At 38.4% G+C, this 22,882-nt stretch overlaps 2 protein-coding genes across 2 annotated transcripts in view; one reads left to right on the top strand and one right to left on the bottom strand.

Moving 5' to 3' along the window:
* The window catches only part of ctnna1 (catenin (cadherin-associated protein), alpha 1), an 88,206-nt gene that overhangs the window by 35,248 nt on the left and 30,076 nt on the right, over positions 1–22,882 (bottom strand). Inside the window, exons 8-9 of the mRNA XM_083915563.1 lie at positions 5,354–5,434; positions 4,655–4,807 (exon numbers count right to left, since the gene is read on the bottom strand). Coding sequence (XP_083771689.1) covers positions 4,655–4,807; positions 5,354–5,434 — 234 coding nt within the window. The remainder of the gene's footprint in view (positions 1–4,654; positions 4,808–5,353; positions 5,435–22,882) is intronic.
* On the top strand, positions 7,447–13,370 carry lrrtm2 (leucine rich repeat transmembrane neuronal 2; the record flags this gene model as incomplete). The annotated part of the gene is made up of 4 exons (XM_083914889.1): positions 7,447–7,647; positions 10,184–10,405; positions 11,020–11,122; positions 11,725–13,370. The coding sequence occupies 4 exons, from the start codon at positions 7,447–7,449 to the stop codon at positions 13,368–13,370; spliced, it is 2,172 nt and encodes a 723-aa protein (XP_083771015.1).

Genomic DNA, 22,882 nt, shown 5'->3' with positions numbered 1-22,882 from the left:
CCGGGCGTGGTGCGGAAGGACAGTGTGAGTGCGCCCTTAGAACCTGAGTAATCGCTGCCAAAATGAGCTTGTTTACCGCAGAGGGAAAAGGTCAGACATCCCTTTCTTCAGAAAGAGAAGCCCCCTCTTTCCACAAAAAAGACGGCTGCCGTTTTTCACCATAGCTCCACGAGAGAGAAAACAGCTTGTGCCATGGGCCTGTAACTGATTGGTACCTTCACGGCCCATCTTTGTCTTCTTTGGACCTCGACTGGCCTTAAGTCTGTGCAGACACTGCTTAAAGCAGTGCGATCAGAACCCCCTGTCTCTTGTGTGCTATGTCCACCATGCAAAACCAGCAAACTTGTTACCAGTTGCTTTGTTTTCATTGACCTTCAAACCTGCTTTGCTTTGGTTCTTTTCTACATTCGCATCATTTCAATACTATGCAATAAAAGCAGGTTAAATGAATCAGTGCCCCATATATAATGCAAAATGGTATGTATCCATGTTAATGAACAGACTTTGAAATGCTAAGAAAATGCAGTCAGAAAGCTCAAGGAAGTACAGCCAAACGGGGTTAGATACCAGATCGTAAAAATTTCCCTTTGGCTGCCAGGAGAGGAGAGAGGAAAGGAGGAGGGGGGTGGGGGGTGTGTTTTGGATGCTAAATATGCAATGTTATCACTGTATCCTAAATAAAATCAGAGGTAAACATCTGTAGCTGTGTATTTATTTTTCAGTAGCTCTCTAAAGTTTGGAAACTTGATAAAAGTTAAGTCATATTTAAACAATGATAAGGATTTAGCTTATCCTAATCTAATTTCTTATTCTTTAACAAAAATATCTTCCATTATTTCATTAATGTAGAAACAATGAGTTATTTATCATACAATCAAATAAAGAAATGTTTATTCTTTCTTCTTAATTATATTCTTATTATTTTGTAGTTAAAAGGCATTAAAAAACAAGCTTTTAGCAAAGTGAGAATTCCTTTGGATCACTGGTCACACCTCAACTAGGAATCTTTGCATCTTCCCTTGTCATGTTGCAAATTTCTATGACTTATGGCTTTTCACTTCAAAGCCCATAATTAAAACAGAATGTGCACTCAAAAACAAATATCACCCAATCTAAATAACGTAAACTAATGCCTGGTAAAGTCTGAGGATGAAAAAAGGGCTTTAAACATTAACATAAGGATTACACAATACAGAATCCATAATGGCCAGCATTAAAGGAGAAAACATGCCATGAGAAACAATTAAATCAAAAGAACAAGGTCAGATAGAAAGAAAAAAAGATAATGATAAAAATGTAATAACTAAATGATAAAATAATTACAAAACCCTGAGATGTAGTAAATTGTAGTAATGTATTAAGCAGTAGTGTCTTATTTGACATCAACCTCACGTTTGAAATTAAGCATAAATAAAAGCTTCAGATTATATTTACACCTGTGAGATGAGAGTCTGCAAGGAGCTGGTGCAGATAGATGTATTTATTAAAATGAAAGTGTGTGTTACATGAGATGTGCAAGAAAAGAAATGTGTCTGACAAGCTTGCGGTCTCGACATGGGGACCATGCATTTGTCTGATTGAGCACATCAAAGAAGACACTTTTACATTACATTTTTACAGATGCTGAACATATTCTGCTATTTTTCTTGGCTACATTCTCCCTCTGCTAACGCAGTTCTAAAATCTCCACATCGTTTCTAAGCACCCAAGAACCTATAAGACCATGGCCTTGAGGCAACAACGCTAAGCTCAGTCTATTTTTTCCCCCTGCTCTTAAGATGATGAATTTTACAGCTATGAAATGCCCAGTAACATGGGACAATAACACTCAGCCAGTGGATTTAGCAAAAAATAGCAATATGAACATTTATTGCCTTACCTTCCTTTCAGATGTTACTACATTTGAACACAGCCTAAAAACATCTTAAACAATGTGAATAGATTATAAAAGCAATGTGAAATATTTTAGCCAAAATCCCAGTGGTGGCAATGCCTGTTGTCAGGTCAAATAAGCACGATTTAACTCATTAGGAGATTCAGTGAACTTCGTACAATTATAGGCTGTTGTTTGATAGCTTACAAAAGGTGGATCAGCAGGATTTGACACCTTCACTAAACCCATAAAGTAAAACCTGTAATTATGCTGTATTTATTGATATAAATAGCAGCTTTTAACATACAAGAGTAAAGGAGCTGCTAAAAAGAAGCCTACATATAAATGTGGGTCAGTCATAATGTTGCTATCAAACAAATGTGTGTGAACTAATGGACCATTTGCCCTAAGGCGGTCTACATGTGTACAACTCAAGACGCCATAAAAACAGAGCTTGATGTCACTTTGCTGTTCTTGCCCCTGAATAAGGGACATATTGCATTTACATCATATTAATTTCTTATGTGATAAGGAATCAAACACTTTGTTACACCTCACTGTAGGAATTATAAGTATTCATTTGCCGTTCAATATTTACTCTCCTGATGGATTTACAGGGACGTTTGAGTCAGATGTGAAGACCAAGAGTCCGGCTGTGACTTAACTTTTGCTCAGATGACTGCAATAAGTTTGGCTTGCTCTAAAGAAACTATGTTACTAAAACCCCAAAACAGGATTTCATTAAAAAAAAAAAAAAAAAAAAAAAAAACAGACATGCACCTGTCAATATGTTGATGACATTATCACTACTGTAAAGTTACACAGACGCATATTTGCCTCAATTTACTGCAGCAAGAATGAATCAACATCTGGATTTATCTCCCCACCTTCTTTGTATTGCTTTTGGTCGCAATTACAGTGCCTCTAGAATTCACTTAGCATCCGATCATTAATTCAGCTGTGTACATTTGTGTCCTTTCTTGTGTGTGTACTGGCATTATCTTGAAATGTAATTAGAATGTCTTTCTTAAAATTTGCTTAAATGAGACTTGTGATTTGAGACGAAGAATTTTTGATTTCAAATAAATAACGAAGAGTAATTTCTTCAGGGTTTTTAAACTACCTTCAGAAGACGGTGTGAAGTACAATGTATGCTAGTGCACTTGCAAAGCAATAAACGACAAAGTTTAATTAGCTACAACACTGTATTTACAACTAAATTGAGCCCCCAGGCAGATTTAGACCAAGTGTACCTAATGCTTAAGACGCAAATATCATTGTTTTACAATCTGTTATCCTTTGACTGTTTACCATTGACTGGAGTCTGTTTTTCAGTTCAATATAGTCTGTTTTTCCAGTCGGAAAAAAATCTCTCCTGGCCTAGTTTTAGTTACAACAGCAAAATTAAATAAATGTATGCATTATATTTACAATCAAAATTCAAGTTTGTCCTATTCTAATGAGACAGCCCTAATATGCCAGCCAGTGATGCTCCACGAATATATAACTACCATTCCTTATTAGTGTATGACAAAAGATACTTTTTAGTAAGAATTAGACCGAGCTAGCAGTTTAGTCCCACTTTACAAATATGGTGATTGGTTATGTCTTCATGTCTGTAAATTGAGGACATTCTGTATTCAGTACAGTTTGTTCTATATCTCACTTGAACTGAAAAACACTTGTACGGCCTTTATCTTCTATTCTAAATAAAAAGTCCTATTTTAATGCTAATGTCTTCAAATCTATTGGGAGAGGAACTCCATCACATCCAACTGCGTTAAACAACTAAAGAAAAGTACTTTCAGTTTAATGCTATTCATATGTATCATGAGTGATTGTAAGCAGATGTAGTGCTTGAGCATTAGGGGAGTCTACCAATGTCATGCTTTAATGCCACTTCTGACACTCAGACCTTCAGGGTCTACTCTCCAGTGAGGTCCCCTTTTCCCTCTGATGCTTCAGCAGTTTCCCCAGTGAAGGATTATACTGCCCTTCTTTTGCTGGTCCAATCAATTCAGCTACACTAATGGTCATCTGCCCATGGGAAGAAGTCACATTCAAATGTCAGTATATGATGCCATGACACAGAAATTCAAGAAACTGAAGGCATTACCACTTTTGAGGATCGCTCATGTTTCTGTAAGATTGTTGTCGGACAATTTGCCATCACCCTTGCATCTGTATTCTTGTTGCTACGTATACGGCACTGGAGACATAAAAATCCCAGCATTTCTGAAAACATGCACCTTTGTTAAGACATGAGATCAACCACAGAGAGGGGTAAGAAGCAGGACGCACAAGGCCCTTCTCAAGATAGTTACCTTTATAAGTATTGCTTTAGCACACAATCTGTTGTGGCAAGAGGTGACACTTATCCTTGAGTTGTGGTTGTTTCACTCTTTTGGTTCTTAAAAATTTGATCTGCTGCTATTACCACACATAGCAATGTTCTGCTTGTCTGCTCATTATAGCATCAGATTAGAATCAGCATCACCTTCTATTTACAAAAAGTGTGCGTGGAAGAAAGAGAGAGAGATAGACAGAGTAAAAGACAAAGACATCTTTGCTTTCATTAGGGAAAAAATATCTCAGATCATCTCCTGAGGGGCTGTAATCCCTAATGTTGTATCACAGAATAGAGTCACAAAGAGAGAACAGAGAAGCAAGATAAAGAATGATGTTGTCCATAGCCGATGGGATGGACAGGAATAACATAAATGTTCTGTTTTTGGGTCACATCAGGTTTTGACTCTGATAGCATTCAAAAACCTACATTACCTCGATCAGCTTGTTGGCGTGCTCACGGAACACCTGTGCATATTCCTTGACTTCTTTCTCGTTTCCATTCTTGGCAGCTTCAATCAGGACAAGGAGGGGAACATTGGTCTCCAGGAAAGAATCAGAGACATGGTCCATTACAGCTTTACGCAGCTGTAAAGTAAGAAATAAAAAAAGAACGAGAAAAGCCACTGTTAAAATAATATATCCCCTGTGTGTATGCACTGACACTTTCAGTACAGCTTGTTGATCTGACTAGCTAGTACCTTCCCTGAATTCAACATTCACTTTAGTCCCACAGTGGGAGACATTTGCCTTGGGCTTTTCACCCATGCTGCAGCCATAAAAGACAACATTATACATACAAAAACATATGCGCAACCTAAGCAAACACATCAACAATAAAACATTTTTAAAAAAGTAGGACATCCCTAAAACATGGATCATTTAGTGCCGATCGCTTATCCGACCCTGTTCAAAAGTTTTATTGAGACAGAGATACATTTATTTTCAAATCGATTTAATTTGCCACGAGGGACAGTAGCAGGTTCACAGTGTAGAACATTGGATGGGTCAGTGACTATTCTATTGGCTTGTCAATTAGCTTATTAACGTTCTTAGCCAAACTACAAATAAAATGATTTAATTATTTTAAAAATGTATAAAAGCTCAGTAAGCAGGTTATGTGCAAGACCAAACCTGTCTGCGAAGGTCTCTGGTCTTCTTTGTCATCCGGTCGATGGCTGTGTTCAGAGCATCACTCCTGTCCTTCCTTCCAGCCTGAAACATGAACATGAGAAAGCATTGGCAAGTAGTATGGTGCAGTGACAACTTTTTCCAAACATATTAGTTAGATCTGAATCTGAAGATCAGATTGAATTTACATGAACAATTCTACAGACATAACGTAGCCCATTTAATGTTTTTAGACAACTGGAGTTTGAGGTTGTCAAAAATATCAAAGTATTGTTATTTTTCAATATCACCTTTCAAAACGATACGATATCCACATTTGTGGAGTGAAACTGTGAGTACGTGATCCGTGGCCTTTCCTGAACCATCACTGTGTGCAAGTCTTTCATTTAATAAAGAATTGTGTGCTAACAACTTTTCTTTTGTCTTTCTTCCTTGATATCAAAAGGGGTTGTTTTGTAGGGAATTGCAGTAAAATGATTTTTCTGTATGCAATCAATACTTTATGCTGTGGATGCTGGTGTATATAGATATATTTATTAATTGTGTTGTTAAATTAATAATCCCAAGAGGGGTGTGTCTTTTAAATGACCAGACACAGAAATAAAACTATTCATTCATCCATCCATTTGTATGCAATAATAGTTCCATTGAGAGTAAAAGTGATCTTCACAGGTTAGTGCAGCTAGTGTTTTGTAGATACCCAGCTTGATCCATTTCTGATCCTTTTAGGTTTTGTAAACAGTTGTGGAAGACCAGCTGTCAAAATCACACCATTCCCTCTGTTGAAACACTGGAATAATTTCCTAACTGATAGTATTGTGAGCGAACCATGGAGCACACAAACAAACAGTGACCAACCGTTCCAATTAATAATATACACACACTTAAAGCAGGCATCAGTAAAAGGAACAGCTGCTTTGGGTTAAAAAAACAAAACAACAACAGCTGATTTGCATCTATAGCAGTGCTATAATTCATGGGCACCACACCCTCTTAAGTGCTGCTGTTGCATACTGCATTTAAATTAATTTTATTATTCATGCAGGGATCAGAAGAGGCTATCCAAAACCTGTCCACGCCTTCCTACCACCCCACCTCTCAACATGGATATTGTACAGAACACTGTTAGATACATACAAAGGCAAGATACAGAGCTCCTAGATAGATAGATAGATAGATAGATAGATAGAGAGAGAGAGAGAGAGAGAGAGAGAGAGAGAGAGAGAGAGAGAGAGAGAGAGAGAGAGAGAGAGAGAGAGAGAGAGAGAGAGAGAGAGAGAGAGAGAGAGAGAGAGAGAGAGAGAGAGAGAGAGAGAGAGAGAGACAGACAGAGAGAGAGAGAGAGACAGAGACAGAGAGTATGGTATAAGCAGCTTCTAAATCTTCTCAAATGAGTTCAAGGGACAACTAAAAATGTATTCAGGAATCCTTGATTTCGATTAGGTTTGTCTTTTTTAATCAACTGTTTCCAAAATCATTTCTGTTGTAAGTTGCGATTTGAATAGCTCAATATCACTTACACTTGTGCTCTTTGGGGGCTTAATAGGCCAGCATTAGTTACAATTGTAGAAACCCTGAAAACACTGCTCTCAACAAAGCAAGGATTGGCATCATTAAAAACATATTGAACAACCATGCTTTGAAAAACTCAATACTGTACAGCAGCAACCAAAGTCACCAAAAGTCTCCGAGATGCAATGACAATACTAACATTACAGCCTGGAAACAGAACAAAGCTGTCAAACTTATGTTTAATTTGTTCTGGTCATCCTCCCATATTATTAATAATAATATTACATTTTATTTATAGGCGCCTTTCTAAGCACTCAAGGACACCGTACATTTGTTAAAAACAGTGCAACACAAACAATGATAAAAATGGAGAGTAAAATAAATGATCAAATCAGGTAAAAATAACAACAGCACAGTGCAAATAAGAGACTGTGGACGGACTTAAATGTTAAGAGGAGAATTTTGAATTCAATGCGGAGCTTTATTGGGAGCCACTGGAGCTGTTGTACGATGGGGGTGATGTGGTGGTTGGATGGGGTCCTTGTGATGATGCGGGGAGCTGAGTTCTGGACTAACTGGAGTTTATGGATGGATTTGTGAGTAACACCGGAGAGGAGAGAATTGCAGTAATCGAGACAAGAAGTGACGAGGCTATGAACAAGAATAGAAGTGGTATGGGGGGTGAGGGTGGAGGTGGGTTTACTGGAGAGGTAGAGTTGGGAGTCATACGCATAACAGTGAAAACTGATGTTGTACTTACGGAAGATATTGCCAAGGGGAACAAGGTAAATGGTGAAAAGGAGGGGCCCCAGGACAGACTGGAACTGTTCATACAGGTTGTTTAGTGATAAGTGAGAGTGGAGTTGAGTAGTGACTATTTTCTTGAGGATTTTGGAAATGAAGGGCAGATTTGAAATGGGACGGAAATTATTGTAGTTGGTACATTACAGTACAGACAGATTTCCATTTTACGGACCAATCACAACCATTTTTATCTCCTGTTGGGCCGGGTTTTAGATGACGACTGAAAGTCTGCAGGTCTGTTTATCCGTTTTATCTCTATTTCTAACACTGCTCTTCACCGAAAGCACTTTGACCATGCCTGGGGAAAGTTGACATGTTGACAATCATTATTATATTATCAGCATTTTCAGAAAACTATTTTGATCCATTCTTTGATCAACAATGAAAAGCTGTTTTAAAACATTTAATCAACATGACAGGACTGAACCCAAATAATGTAAAGTCACTGAAAAGAATATTCGCATCTCTTCCCAACAGAGCATTTTTTCTCATAATGAAATGTTGTGCTGGTTAAAAGGTTTAAGAGGTTACAATTTACAACACATGGCTAACTGTGCAGTAGACACAGCTAAATACTAAACAGCAGTCAAAGCCCTAAATACTGGTCCCCACAGAGCAGAGGGATGTTCAGTCACATTCTGAAAACTGCTCAAGCGAAATGTGGAAAATTTTCAGGAAGGAAGTAGAGATGGTGAGAGAGGGAGAAAGAGAGAGAGAGTGAGAGATGGACAGACAGACAGATACTGGAGAATAGTAAAATTAGATGAACGGGAAAGGGCAACAGTGAAAAGGCAAAGAACCAGTTGGACCATGCTGTTCGCCCCCTTATCATGCTCAAATTAACTACGGTACAACACCATAGATGGTGGTGGCATTGACCTGCCCCATCCCCCACTGCCCTTTGCCCATTGGGGGGTTGTGCACATAGTAAAGGGGCCAGGGAGTTCCAACGGCACTAATCCTCTGGGATTTTGTGCTGGTTGGATGCAGTGAGTAGGGTGTGTGTGTGGTAGGGTTTTAGTCAGCTCTGCCCATACTCTCTCAATCCTATTTCATTCACGCATAGCCTATATTTCATTTCCACGCCAGAGGGTTCTAAAGCACTTCTTCAGGTGCTTATTACGGAGGCAGTTTCTCTGAGGCATCTTTTATGATACTCAAGTGAGCCTCTATCCATCTCCTTTGGGACAGATTTAAGAACATCCCTTTTCTCCAAAACCACTACTCGACTGGATTATGGAAAAATTCAATGGAAATAAAGTTTGCTCCAAGTGTCAAATGATTACAGAGTTCTATGATATTGTTTTTTTGTTATTTCAGCAAGTTCATGCTCCGGTTGAATGTCCATTTGTAATTTTGCATCATTTCCCTTAAAAATGCTTTTTAAACAGCTTGAATTGCAAATGGGAAATTAGCACATATGACATAAAGGGAAAATCCATCATGCCTCCTGAGATTTAAGATCCCCCCCCCCCCCCAATGTTTTCCACTCTCAGATTCTGCAGAAAAGTCCCAGCGGGAGATGTAGTCTACCACAATTAATGTGAATGACAGCAGCATGCTGATCAAGTGACCTGGAAAGTCACAGCAAGATGCATGTTTTGTCTGAAGATCTGAAAATGATGTAATGAAACTAATTAGGAAGAATAAATTTAGTAACATCATTTTCAAGTTATCCATACAGATTTTATTTACAGTTTGTTACTCTTACACTATCATCTACTGCCGAAGCACACAGTGGAAATTATTTGCTTTCATTGAGTAATATTTATTGCCTTTAACAGTTGCAACAAGAGTTCAAATGCATCACAGCAAGTGAATGAAAGTAATATACAAGCATAAGGGTGGGGTGTGGTGGGCTCTAGCAATCAGGTTGAAGTAAAATATGCTTAATTGAAATAGAATATGTTAAAGTGCCAAAGTTAAAGAAAACATTATCTGTGCTTTATGTTGTTTCTTAGCTCCAGTCTTTAGCTGCTTCAGACTATGGTTATTGAAATTTCCCTCACATCTCCACCCACAGTAAATAATTAAGGAAAAGTCAGCATTTTCATGCACTGAACTTCAGACATCTAATTCTGTTTAGCAATCTAACTGATACTGAAATGTAGCTTTCTTTGAAACAAAGCAACAAATAAAATCCATTTGCTTAATGTGAGAAGAAAAAAACATTTATATTAGCATTTTAATTTCTTTGATATCACCTTGTGGTTCACATCGTTGAGTAAGTATTTGGCCTTGTCCATTACATGTTAAAAGCTGTCTTAATTTAACATCAGAGCAGCTGGCCATACATCACATGTCAGCACTGCACTCAGGATATGTAAATTATGAATATAGACCAAACATCCTAGGTTAGCATTGCTATAGCATACTCACTCCTATACAGAGAGATGAAAATGGAGCATATCTTTGTTCATCCATGCTTATGTTTACGATGTCTAGAGCCACATGTAAGGAACTACGTTTAGCTTTTTTGTTATTTTGTTTATGTCTCTGGTGTACATTCCTACATAGCGCATGAAGAACAGCAAGGCGAGGCTGAGATTTACAGCTGTGGTTAATTTCAAGAGCAAGCTGCCGCAACACGTTCAAGATATCAATATTCTGATGGTGACGAGCCAGTGGGAGGGAAGTGGGGATGCAAGAGGGAGGTGGAGGAAGACTGAGGTGCACAAGCAGTGTGTGCGAGGAAGAAAGCAAGTGACTGAGCAAGAGAGTGAGAGGGTGTTTGTGAGAGTGGGAGAGAAAAAGAGAGAGAGAAACAGAAGTGATGATCGACGCCAGGCTGCCACCACTCTGTAGCAGTGAGTGGCTGCAACAAAAAGCACAGAATAACATCCCTGACTCCCTGCTCTGCTTTTTTCTCTCCCCCTGCGTCTCAGCTAGCAGACGAGGACTCCGCTCACAGCTCTGCAGAGGCTATGCTGAGGCTGAGCCGGCATCGGAAGCAGGATCCCTGGCTGCCATCAACAAGTTAAGGTTGGAAGACCACAGCCATGAAAGAGGAGCGCTTGATCTTCAATTAACCATCTGAGCTGACATCATTGCGGTTGAAGGGAAACAAAAGGGTAAAAAAAAGAAAAGGAAAAAAAAGGAGAGGGAGGGGGGTCTGTTCACCGGAGTCGCTCTGGACGCAACTGATCAACTTAAAAAAATAAATAAATATTTATTTCAAGGATTTGTGGGATGAAGGAAAAGATTCAACCCAGTCTTTAAGCTTGGATTTTATGGGACTAAGCGAAATAACAGGAATAACCATCATCTTGGGACATGGAATTTCATATTTTGTTTCAATTGGGTGGGTTCAGAATTGCTTTATTTCCAAAGAGGCTGATTCCTTTTGTGCTTAGTCAAAAGGGTTTTTTCCCTTTGGATTTTTCTTCCATCTGGTTGCTCCAAGAGTCTGCGGAAAAGGACAGTTGAATGCAGCCTCCGATGTGCACAAAAGAATGGGTAAGTTAGTCCCTTTATATGTCAGGTCTGGACATGAATAGGGAATACAAGTAAAAGCGAGGGAGGTTAAGGACTAAAAGCTCGTCAGCCTAGTCTATTTTCTGCAATTGTCCTTCATTTCTTTTCCTTCTTCAACGACACAGGAGTTGGGAATATATACATTTTAATTACCATTTGTACTAGATAGCAGACTTCTTAGGTGATGAAGACATAAGAAAAGAAAAACGAAATAAATTATAATTTAAAAAAAAATATTCAAAGGACAACAGCATTTTTGAGCTACGAAAGACATCAATAACTGATGGACAAAATTAGAGAATTTGTATATTTTGTATTTACTGAGCACTAAATGTGAAAATAAAATATGCTAAATGTTAATAAAAAGGGTGTGGAATTATATCTCTATTAAATGTAAGCTAAAAGAAATCACGCTTGCGTACATTGTGAAAGTTGTCAATGTAAAATATCTAAACTGGTGTATGTATGTTAGAACGAGAGCACACACAAAAAGCACAATCGTCACCATGAATTAGTAATAAGTGCTCTGCAGAGATAAGCATTCCCGCCCCGCAGTTCATTTTGTTATCTTTGAACCCACCCAGGTTTCCATTCAAGGTGGCCATTGGTGGGACCTGCACCAGTGGCTCTGTGTCTGTGTGTGATCAGCATGCTTCTAGTGTGCCTGCTGCCTCCTGCATCGTGCACAACCTGCCCTCAAAAATGCCGCTGTGAGGATTTGCAGTTCTACTGCGACACCCAGGGGCTTCAGGCACCCCCAGATGGTGTGGACAAGGGGGCCCTGGGGTTGTCACTACGCCACAATAGCATCACTGAGCTCAGTCCTGATCAATTCTACGGCTTCAGCCAGCTCACCTGGCTACATCTAGACCACAATCAGATTACAACAGTTCAAGAGGATGCCTTTCAAGGGCTCTACAAGCTTAAGGACCTTAATCTGAGCTCCAATCGTATCACCAAGTTGCCCAACACAACCTTCATCCACCTCATCAATCTCCAGATACTAGACCTGTCCTTTAATCAGATGACTGCATTGGAGCCAGAACTGTTTCATGGACTGAGGAAGCTCCAGATACTCCACCTCCGCTCCAATTTACTTCGTACCACACCTGTTCGAGCTTTCTGGGACTGCCGCAGCCTGGAATATCTGGGCCTAAGCAGCAACCGTCTACGGAGTCTGGCCCGGAATGGATTTGCTGGGCTCATTAAGCTTAAAGAGCTCCACTTGGAGCACAATCAGCTGACCAAGATCAACTTGGCCCATTTCCCTCGCCTTGTTGCCCTCCAGTTTCTTTATCTGCAGTGGAATAAAATCAGCAACTTGACATGTGGCATGGAGTGGACCTGGACCACTTTAGAGAAGCTGGACCTCACAGGGAATGAAATTCGTCTCCTTACATCTGATGTGTTTCAAACGCTGCCAAATTTAAAAATTCTGCTGCTGGATAACAACAAACTAAGCAGTCTGGATCCCCAAGTCATGGATATGTGGCAGTCTCTAGGTACCATTGGGCTGTCCAGCAACTATTGGGAATGTACCAAAAGGATTTGCTCTCTGGCCACTTGGCTAAGCACCTTTAAGGGAAGGTGGGAACATTCCATTCTCTGCCATAGTCCTGAATATGCCCAAGGTGAGGAGATACTTGATGCTGTTTATGGATTCCAGCTTTGCCAGAATTTTTCAGCACCAGTTGTACAGACCATTAGTACAAACACAGACTCTACTATGGCTACAGAGATCACAAGCTCCCTGTTTGGAATTATGCAGTCGACCCAAACGCAGGACTATGCCGAGGATTTGGGGAGCTTTACCACAGTCACTACCACAACAACCACAACAACAACAACACCACGCACTGCTCAAGCAACTACTGCTACATTGGAAGAGGCAGCTGCAACAGAAGACTTCTCTGCAATGGACAACACTGTTATGACTCATAGGGTTATCATTGGAACTATGGCCCTTCTATTTTCATTCTTTTTCATCATTTTCGTTGTGTATATCTCACGGAAGTGCTGCCCTCCCACCCTGCGCCGGATACGCCACTGTTCAGCTATTCAGAACCGCAGACAGATGAGGACCCAACAGCGGCAGCCTATGGCAGATCTAGCTACACAGGTACCCTATAATGAGTATGAGCCCAGCCATGAAGAAGGGGCACTTGTGATCATAAATGGTTATGGGCAGTGCAAGTGTCAGCAACTGCCTTACAAAGAGTGTGAAGTATGAACTCTTATTTATTCCTAGAGCATATGGTTTGCCATTTGACCATTTCAGATGATACAGGGTTTGCTTTTTTTATTTTATTTTTTTCCAGTTTCTGTAAAAAGCATAATTTCTACAAGTGAGATTTGAGAATATGTGAGAAATGGTGAATACTACAATGACAGAAGTTGGACAGTTAGGGGATGATGTAGAGATAGTCACAAATTTATTTTTCTATGAATGCAAGGTTGTTCATATCAGGCAGGGGCAATCATTTTAAACAAGAAAATTGTAAACTGTGAGATTTGTCTCCACATCGTCTCTATATTCTGCAGCACAGAGAAAATACTTAGCCAAACGGCCCTCTGCAAACGGAATACATAAGTGGAGAAATGTGATTAATGTCTTATTTCTGTTGAAAAGTAAATATTTGAAATCATGTTTGTAACTGCACCACAGGCACTGTACGCCAATCACTCAATCACTGGGGCAAATTAATCTGATTAATTATGAGAATGTTGTTTTATAGTTTCATTCAAAGAGAGCTATTATACATTAAAGGCACTAAGACCAAAATCAAATTCTGAATTATAACTGAAAAATACATGTAATTATTGTTACTTTACAAATAAAATAAATCCTGAAAATGTTATACAGTGTACACAAATGTTACTACATTTACCAAATCAGACATTAGTTAGTTTGGCAAGTCTATAATCTTCCAGATCAAAGGTCTCTCAGTGTTTACTAAATTTATTTTTGGCGTCCCACCCCTAAAAGCCAAAAGGGGATTCTTTTTTTAAATTTGGATTTCATCCAAAATTTCTTATGTGTGGAAATGCACAAACAAGCGTGTACCGATTAAAAAGAATGCCAAAATGGTGAATTTATGCTCAATTACATATACATTGGAAAAAGTACCTTTTTAATCAACGTTAGCTTGTAAAGGCAATGCTGTTTTTCAGCTTGTTGTATGCGGACACTCTCGCTCACAAGGGCCAACTACCACATTAAATTCTCAACCTGTGGGAAACACTAAGCATTGTTCGTCTTTGATTCATCTCCAGTATACGACGCTGCTTAGCAAAAACACAGGGTTGTCTTCCTTATCTTGGACATCGAGAACAAAATATTAGACTACCAAATGTACAATGACCTGTACATGGAATCTCTAGCCCCCAAATGCCATACACACTGTGACCATAATATTTCAACAACTTAACCTAGTGAGTACATTTTGCTGATTTGCTATTATATACTAGGATCAATATACAAATGAGCTGGTGTGAGGTGTGAGGGTAGCAAGTAAAAGGGTAATGACCAGTGCAAATGCCAGATAGCAGAGATAGGAACATTTCATTCTGCAAATAAAACCTTTCCCTCGTAGCCCAGGCTCTTTACTGCTTACACACTAATCAGGACTGACAGGCTCAAGATTGAACCAATTAAGGCAGGGCAAAAATAATCTAATATTCTGTCACCCACACCAGTGATCCAGTAACATTTAGATTGTTCAGCCACTCAAACATAGTTATAGTAGACTCATCCTCTGTACAACATAAAAACATTGTTGAACCTTTCATTTTAAGACATTGTTCTTGTTATGGAATCTGGGTTGTCATTAACATTATTAAAATGGGATTACAGTGAATGATACATGTTATTACCGCTCTTTCGTTAGCAGTCACAAGTGTCGAGTTAAACTGCGGTCAATAGCCTGAAAGAAAATGGAGATCCAGTGATAAGCAAACAGCAAGCCTGGGTCAGGACACATTTGTATGCAGTAGGGAGAGGATGTGCATTAGCATCAGACTAAAGCTGCTGCCGCAGCTCCGCACTTCTTTGTGTTCAGTTTGGTGGTGGGGGCAGGGTAAAAGAGAGAGGGATTGAGAGGAATTGATGGGACGATGGAGAGGGATAACGAAGGGGTAATGTCTTGGTTTATTAAAACCAAGCAACCTTCCTGGGAAAAGTTTTAGAGAATGAAATTATACTGAGTCATAGCCCCTTTGGCTTGAAATGCACACTGATCACATAGAAGCAACACTTTCATTACAAGTAAACTGTTGAGCTATCCACTGTCTTAACAGTACAACAAGTACAGCAAGATGAAGTACGAGTCTTAACACTCAAAATGTAGCATTTTCATGAATTCTTTACAATGGAAATTAGAATATGGTATTTTTTTCACAGTTCAACTTTTATCTCAACCAAGTCAGTGATTAAGACAACAAGATGCTTATGATAGCACAGCATCTGGAAACGAGATATGTGGCTTTGAGCAATTGGGGTGCAGTTTGTTGGCTGGTGCCCCCTAGAGGTAGCCTGGAGGGGCCATGTGGTTTTGTCTCCTTATTGAGGCTGTCAACATTTGGCTTCAATGAATTCTAAATGAATACTTGTGTCAATGTCTCTGCACACATGGTCACAGGATACCTACAACTTCTAAGAAATTGTTTGTGTCAACCAAAAATTGTTACACTTCACATTTGAATTCAATGGAAAAACATTGCATACACATTATACTGATTTCCAAAGTCAAGCACCTCCACTTTGTTTCTAATTGTGTCTTCTTCCAGCTTCGCACTGCTTTTACTACTGCCCTTCAAATCTGTCTTGCATGTTCAAAATTCAATTGAGTTGAAAATTTCTTAATGTCATTCAGCAAACATGATGAGACCTCATTTTTGATAACACCAAGAGTGGGGATATATGTGGAATCCCTATAAAGTTCTGTCAATCATTTGACATTTCACTGTTTAAGACTACAGTTGTACTAAGTGACTGAAAATCCACAAATTTGTAGAAATATGCATCCCTTTGCACTCTGGCTCTTTGTAAACTGTTTTTGTTTCCTCTTGTCATCCTCTAGCCCTGGTCCCCACCCTGCCTAAAAATAAAAAAAGACAAAAACAAATGACCCAATCCCCTCTCTCTTACCCAACCTCTTTGTGCAAAATGAATGCTTTTCTCTTCCCATTTCCTTTTGTATTGTAATATGTACAATTTCATATCTGTATAGTGGAAAAAGATGTGCCAAACTGAAAAAAAAAAAAAAAATCATTTTCCCCTCAAAACATATATTTTTTAAATAAAATGGTTATAATTTACAGAGTGTTTGCTAACTGATGAATGCTCACAACTTGGTTTGGTCTTTCATTACAGTTTTACTTAATGTATAAATCGTATTGCAATCCTTGGGCAAACCGAAACAGACCCAGTACTTGATGAGGTTGATATGCATTAGTACATTGTTAAAATTGTATGTGTCTCAATTTCTAATATTTTTAGGCACAGTTTTAAGCACTAACTGTTGAGGGATTCATTCCATTCTAACTTCCTTTCCATCAATGCATGTCAACAATGATTACATCATATTTTATGATGATTAAAAAAAGTGAATTACGTTGTTATGCAAAACTTTTGTTTCTGGGGTCCACAATGTGAAGAAGCTTGAAAACTACTGCTTTCAGTTCGGGGGATGCAGTGTTTTTACAGTTCTGAATGTGGGCTGAATTTAAGTAGAACAATGATCAATGCAGAACAATCTATGCTGTTTACCATTATGTCTACTTGGTATGCATTTTGCAGGAAGGAGTCGAAAAAGCTTCAATAGACGGCTGCAACTATTGATTGTTTTAATTATCAATTACTTACTCAATTATATTTTCCATTAATTGGTTAATTATAATGACAAATACACATCACAAGTTTAAAGAACCCAAAGTGATGTCTTTGATCTGCCTTTCAAAGCCAATGGGTCAGTCCTGTCACCATCCCCCTTTTAACCTTTCCCAAACAGTCCAAAACGCAAATATAATTAATGTATAATGATATTTCAACAAAGTGTTAAATCCAAACATTTGGTAAGATGAAAGCAGCAAATACTTCAGATAATTGACTACATTGAATAATCGATTAAAGGTTTTGCTTGTAACGTATTACATGTATTATTACAATTTTTAAACTTGAAAATTGAGACCTTCGTCATCTTTCTCGGTTGTCCATAAAAGCCTGCGGACCGACTTCTGTGTAAAGATTTCGGGATAGTTTTTCCGGGAAACTCCAAAGGAGCGTTTTGTGCGCTCCAGAGTCCCCTGCCTCTCTTCAGCTAGCCTATGGCTGACAGTGATAGCTAAATGTAGTCTGCTAATGTCAACATCACATGTGAAATATGACACACAAGCAACAGGATGCTGACTGCAGTTCACCAACAGCCACCTGTGTCGCAAACAAGTGTTTTCTGCAAGTTATAAAGAGAATCTTTAACTGACTCTTTATATCAGCACTCCTGAAATAGCTTATCAAGTAATGAAAAGAAATATTCTGAGTAATGGAACGGACACATCAGCCTCAAGATAAAATGTGAGATTGTGAATTTAGTGCCTATTATCATCTGAGTGTTTGCTGACAGTTGTCATGCTCCAGATAAGTACATTTTGTCTGTGTATTGATGTGATTTTTTTGTTTAACTGAACAAAAGGTTTTAACAAATGAACAACTACAGATTAGAAAATAAAGCGGATCGCTTGTAGATGATGTAAAGATCAAAGTCATCCATCCGGATGCAAATTAAGTTAAAAAAATGCATCACTCATACGTGGAAAGAATTGTGTTTCCCCACATTTTATGTTTATATAGATACCTTTGCTAGAACAGGGACAACACCCACTTGTTGTCTGGTAAGTCAAACTAACTATTTAAACAGATATTTGTTGCCAGGAGACATTACAATGAGACAATCAATAGATTTGGCATTTAATAGAGACCAGAGAGCAACTTATGCACTATCAAAGCTCCAGACTGCGACCAAAATTTGAGTGTGTGACTGAATCTTACGTCTAGTCGCACATGCTTAACCAGATGTTTCACCATATCAATATGTAAGTGGCTAAACAGCAACAAAGTGACAGATAAGACAGGGACAATATGTAAGCTCTGTAAGAAGATTGTGTTACAGGGCTGACGGCACTAACATGTAACACGCAGCACACAGTGTTGGGACTTGACGGAACCGAAGCCTCCGTATGTGACGAGCTGGGACAGACGGTCTCTGCTGTCTTTCTGCAGCTCCCGGGCCGAGTGACATCAAAAATTTACTTAACCAAAATAGTTTATGTCAGCTCTATGGGAAGAAATCAACAGTGATGAACTGTTTGACTTTGCTTCTACTGCCAGAACAGCGAGTTAAGCAGCAGGTAACACACAAACTGATCTGATCACTCAGTGTAGTTAAGGTCCATATGTTTTAAACACATACAGCGGGAGAAAACTCGGTCTTGAGTAGATCCACTTAACAAAATGGAAACAAATCTGTTCTGTGAGATGAGCAAGTGACGGTCATCAAAGCACTTCTTATCTCACTTTACCGCCGTGAGTACTGTAGGCTACACCATGGCTAACACAAGTACTGTGAAAAGACACCTGCAGCACCATCACAGCTCTCTGCTAAAATCAACCCCTTGTAAAGATTGTTAAAATAATGTTGCATCTCTTCACACCCCTTATTCTGAATGTATGATTATTATTTTTTTTATATTGTAGCTACTGTCATGACAGTGATGGTGCTGTCGGTTTACCTTATATGTTGCATCTTCAAAAGAGCACAATAAAAATGTGACACAAAATTTGAAACCGCACATTGTAATTTCTGCATCTATTATAATTTACCGTGTGTGCCCCTAAAATTTCTGGTTGCGCTCCTAAAATTTTCAGTTGGGGGCCACAGTGCTCCTAGTAAAAAAAAATAGTCTGGAGCCCTGACTATTCTAGCCAATGACGCTCACTGAACAATCTTTAAATATTAGTGAATTAAAACTATATGAGGGGCGGAGTTAAAAATCTGACTTGATTGCACATCAGAGGGAATACATTTTACTTCTGTTTTTGCTCTGACTTGTTTTTAACAAAAAAAATGCATGTCAGGGTCTCTATTTCACAATTACAAATCTACATACAGAAGTCAGAAGTAGAGCATGAAGAATACAGGCACTTATTAAAGTGGGAGTTTGGGTGGTGAGTGGGATGCTGTAGTATTGGTGGTGCTGTTGACAATATCTGAACCACATATAGAGCCAAATGATAACAATCGGTACCTGTGTAGTCACAATCACATTCACACATCATGCTGTAATATTTTGTTTACGGGACACCATACAAAATTTTAAAAAAAAATTGGATTTGGCCTATATTTTCTTACTGCACAGTCATTAACATTCAAATTATGTCTTTTTATTTTTTGTAGGTGTATTCATTCTGTTTATACCTGGCATATCTGCAGAGTTGCAGATAAAGATTTAGCTACACTAATATCAGGAGTGATGTATACAATTTGTAGAATTAGATTCCAGTGGTGGCTGCATAGGATTGTTTCCAACTTTTGTGATCCAATAACTCCAGAGCATTGTTCCTGTCATTGCATAATGCTGCTATAAGCCAATGGGTGCAATTATTATTTTATTCCCTTACTGGATTATTATGTTGCCTATATGGATTTATGATGACAAAACTGCCAAAACATTCATTAAAGAAATTTGATTTAATAAAAAAAAGCCTAACTTTTAGGATTTTAAGAATTTTTTTAAGGTGATGTCATTACATGTGATGACAAACATACAGTCCTACAGATATACTTTGTCTGAAGGCAACTTACTGTATGAAGCATATTAGAGTTTTGAAAGATGGAAACATTGTGAGGAATACAGACAGATGTTGCTATCCAACTGCAAGAACCATTTCGATTTTACCTGCTCTATTTTGATGAGGTCTGCAAAAATCAAGCTTCAGTACTTAACCTGCGGTGTACCAGGTGGGGAAGCCCTAAAGTGATGAGTCAGGGTCTACATGGCATTAGTAGTCGACAGGGTTCAAGTACTCGAGCCCATGTATGCTTCACATACTCTGCCTCCAATAACTCTAGAAAATGCTTACTCGGAAGAGTATATTGATCTGGACTTCATCAGCAAATACCTTCTTAATATATGTATTATTCCCATCATTTAGGGATCCAGATTCAAATAGAGGAATGAGCAAACCAACTAACAGCAAAATGCTAAAATAATTTACTGTTGATCTTTTTTTTGAGAAGACACCAACTCAAACCAAAAACATTGGCTATTTACATCTTCTTTCTTTACATTCCTGATAAATGAATCATTACTCATATCAACGGTAGGTTAGCACAGACCCAGACAAAACATTCGTGAACACAACTATACAGAATTTCTAGGCATTAAAGTAATGATTACTAAGGATCCAATGATCTGATACTGATATCAGGCCAATATTGACTCAAATCGCTGGATCAGGTATCGTGGCAATGGGGCTGATCTATTAAATTTAATTCTATCTTTATATACCATATACATTAGGACTGAAACAATTACTAGAGTAAGACGGTTACAAAGATGCATCTCTGCCTCAATGATTCGTTTAATTCCTACCTCACGCATTATGTGGCCTGTGCAGTGCAGGGATCAATGTTCCACACGGACCATTTTTGCATATACATTTTTACGCAAAATTATATACTTTTTTTTATCCGACTACTCAATCAATTGATGGAATAATCGGCAGAATACTTGATTACAAAAAGATGTGATAGCTGCAGCCCTAATATACATTATATAGTGGAATTTAGTATATTTAGTTATAAGTTAGGATCAATTTCTTGCTGCATTTAAAAGCTTTAATCTTGAATCGTAATAACAACTGCAGCAGGAGTAGGGCCTCTTGTACAGCTACATGACAGGGTGAATGCAAATATGTATGTGAACCTCCTTTGGCAACATGAAATACATTCACTGCAATTGTCTCCAAATCAGTCCGCAATTTTTATGTAAGACAATGCCTCCTGTCAAACTGCAAAACAGGTTATGCAGGTTTTTGGGGCTAAGAATATTGAAACAATGATATGGCCAGCCCAGATTCCATAAACCCCATAGAGAACATTGGGGAAATCCTCTAGATCTAGACCAGAGCAGAGTGAGAAACTAGTGATGTCCAGTGGGTGCAGATGTTCTGAAGTCATTCAAAGCAAGGGCCTCTACACTTCCTATTCATTTTTGAATCCTATAGCCCTAAGAAAACATTGTTGAAATATTCTCTTCTGACAGTGGTTCCTGGTCTCCAATTTTAATCACCGTTTTTTTACACAAAATACGATAAAAGTTTTTGTTGAAGTGCTGAAGTAAAAAACATGCTAGTACAGTAGTGGTATAGCCACAGAGGATATTCTATCAAGTTATGAACAATAAAAAAATAACAATATTTTAGAATAAATCAAGTATTAATAAGTTTGATACTAATCTCTTATTTTGATCTCCAGTGTATAAAGTATAATTATGTTAAATATTCTTTAGTAAAGTTATTTGTTTAGTAAAGCAGCCTTCTGAGTACCTTTGCAGTCATATTTTCACAATCTACACAGAACGGTCTATTTTCATTCAAGCCACAATATCAGCAATTGGAGAAGTTTTACCTCTAAAATCAGTATCATTCTCAAAAATCCCATCGGCCGTGCCCTAGTTAAGATACACAGCTGAAGGGATGAGGTAGAACTGGAAAACATTAGCAGCAATCAAAGGGGTTTCCTTTAACCTTCAAAATTACTTTTCCTCACTCCTTAGGAGCAATAAAACTCCAATCCAAAAGAAGAATGTGAGATGAATTAGACTGCACTGCAGCATCACATCTGCCATGTATGCACAAAAGGGATATTTGGAGGAATTAAGTAATCCCAAGGGCCAAAACAGAGCAAAGAGAGCTTTTAAGGATTGAAGGCCAATTGCATACTTAAATCAGTACTGCAACTTTATGGTGAGAACAACACATTGGGCCTGGACTGTACAACAAATGGGGAAGAGACTAGAGAGTCAAACAATTAATTATATATATATATATATATTTTAGTAATATGTTTTAACCTGTACAGAAAAATGCTTCCAAAACTGCTAATGAAATCATCCATTAGCAGACAAACATGCAGCAAGCATATTTCCCATAGGTTAAGTTCATTCACCCATACAACTGCTAAAAAGGGATAGTTAGACTACAGTCGTAGCATCACAAAATGTCATTTGTGAGGTCATGGAATACTTGATCCTGTTTAGCTGTTGCACGGGAGAGAGGTGTATCTTATCTACCTGCCAGCAAAGCCAATTAAAAAGCCTAGAATTCACCAGCAAAAGATCAAGGGCCAGGTCTGGGAAACGTTGCCTGACAGGCTGTTACTGACAGACCAATGTTTTATGGAGGTTGTAAATATACGAAAAGCCTTGGGGACACTAAATCTTTTCCCTGTTACATTGTGTAGAGTGTAATTTGTTTTAATTATGCATTTAGATGAGATTACAACTAGATAAATTAAACTGCTTTCACGCTGATCTTGCATCAGGTCTAGCCCCTTTGCACCTTCTTCCACTTTGAACCATTCTACTACATTGTGTGTTAGTTTTCTAGCTCTTGATTTAAACTACATTCTGACCATGTGGGTCAATTTAGTTAAAATTAATTTAAAAAAAAATATATATATATAT

The sequence above is a fragment of the Echiichthys vipera genome (genome assembly GCF_963691815.1).
Source record: "Echiichthys vipera genome assembly, chromosome: 6".
NCBI lineage: Eukaryota > Metazoa > Chordata > Actinopteri > Perciformes > Trachinidae > Echiichthys > Echiichthys vipera.
This window is presented reverse-complemented; position numbering and strand designations above follow the sequence as displayed.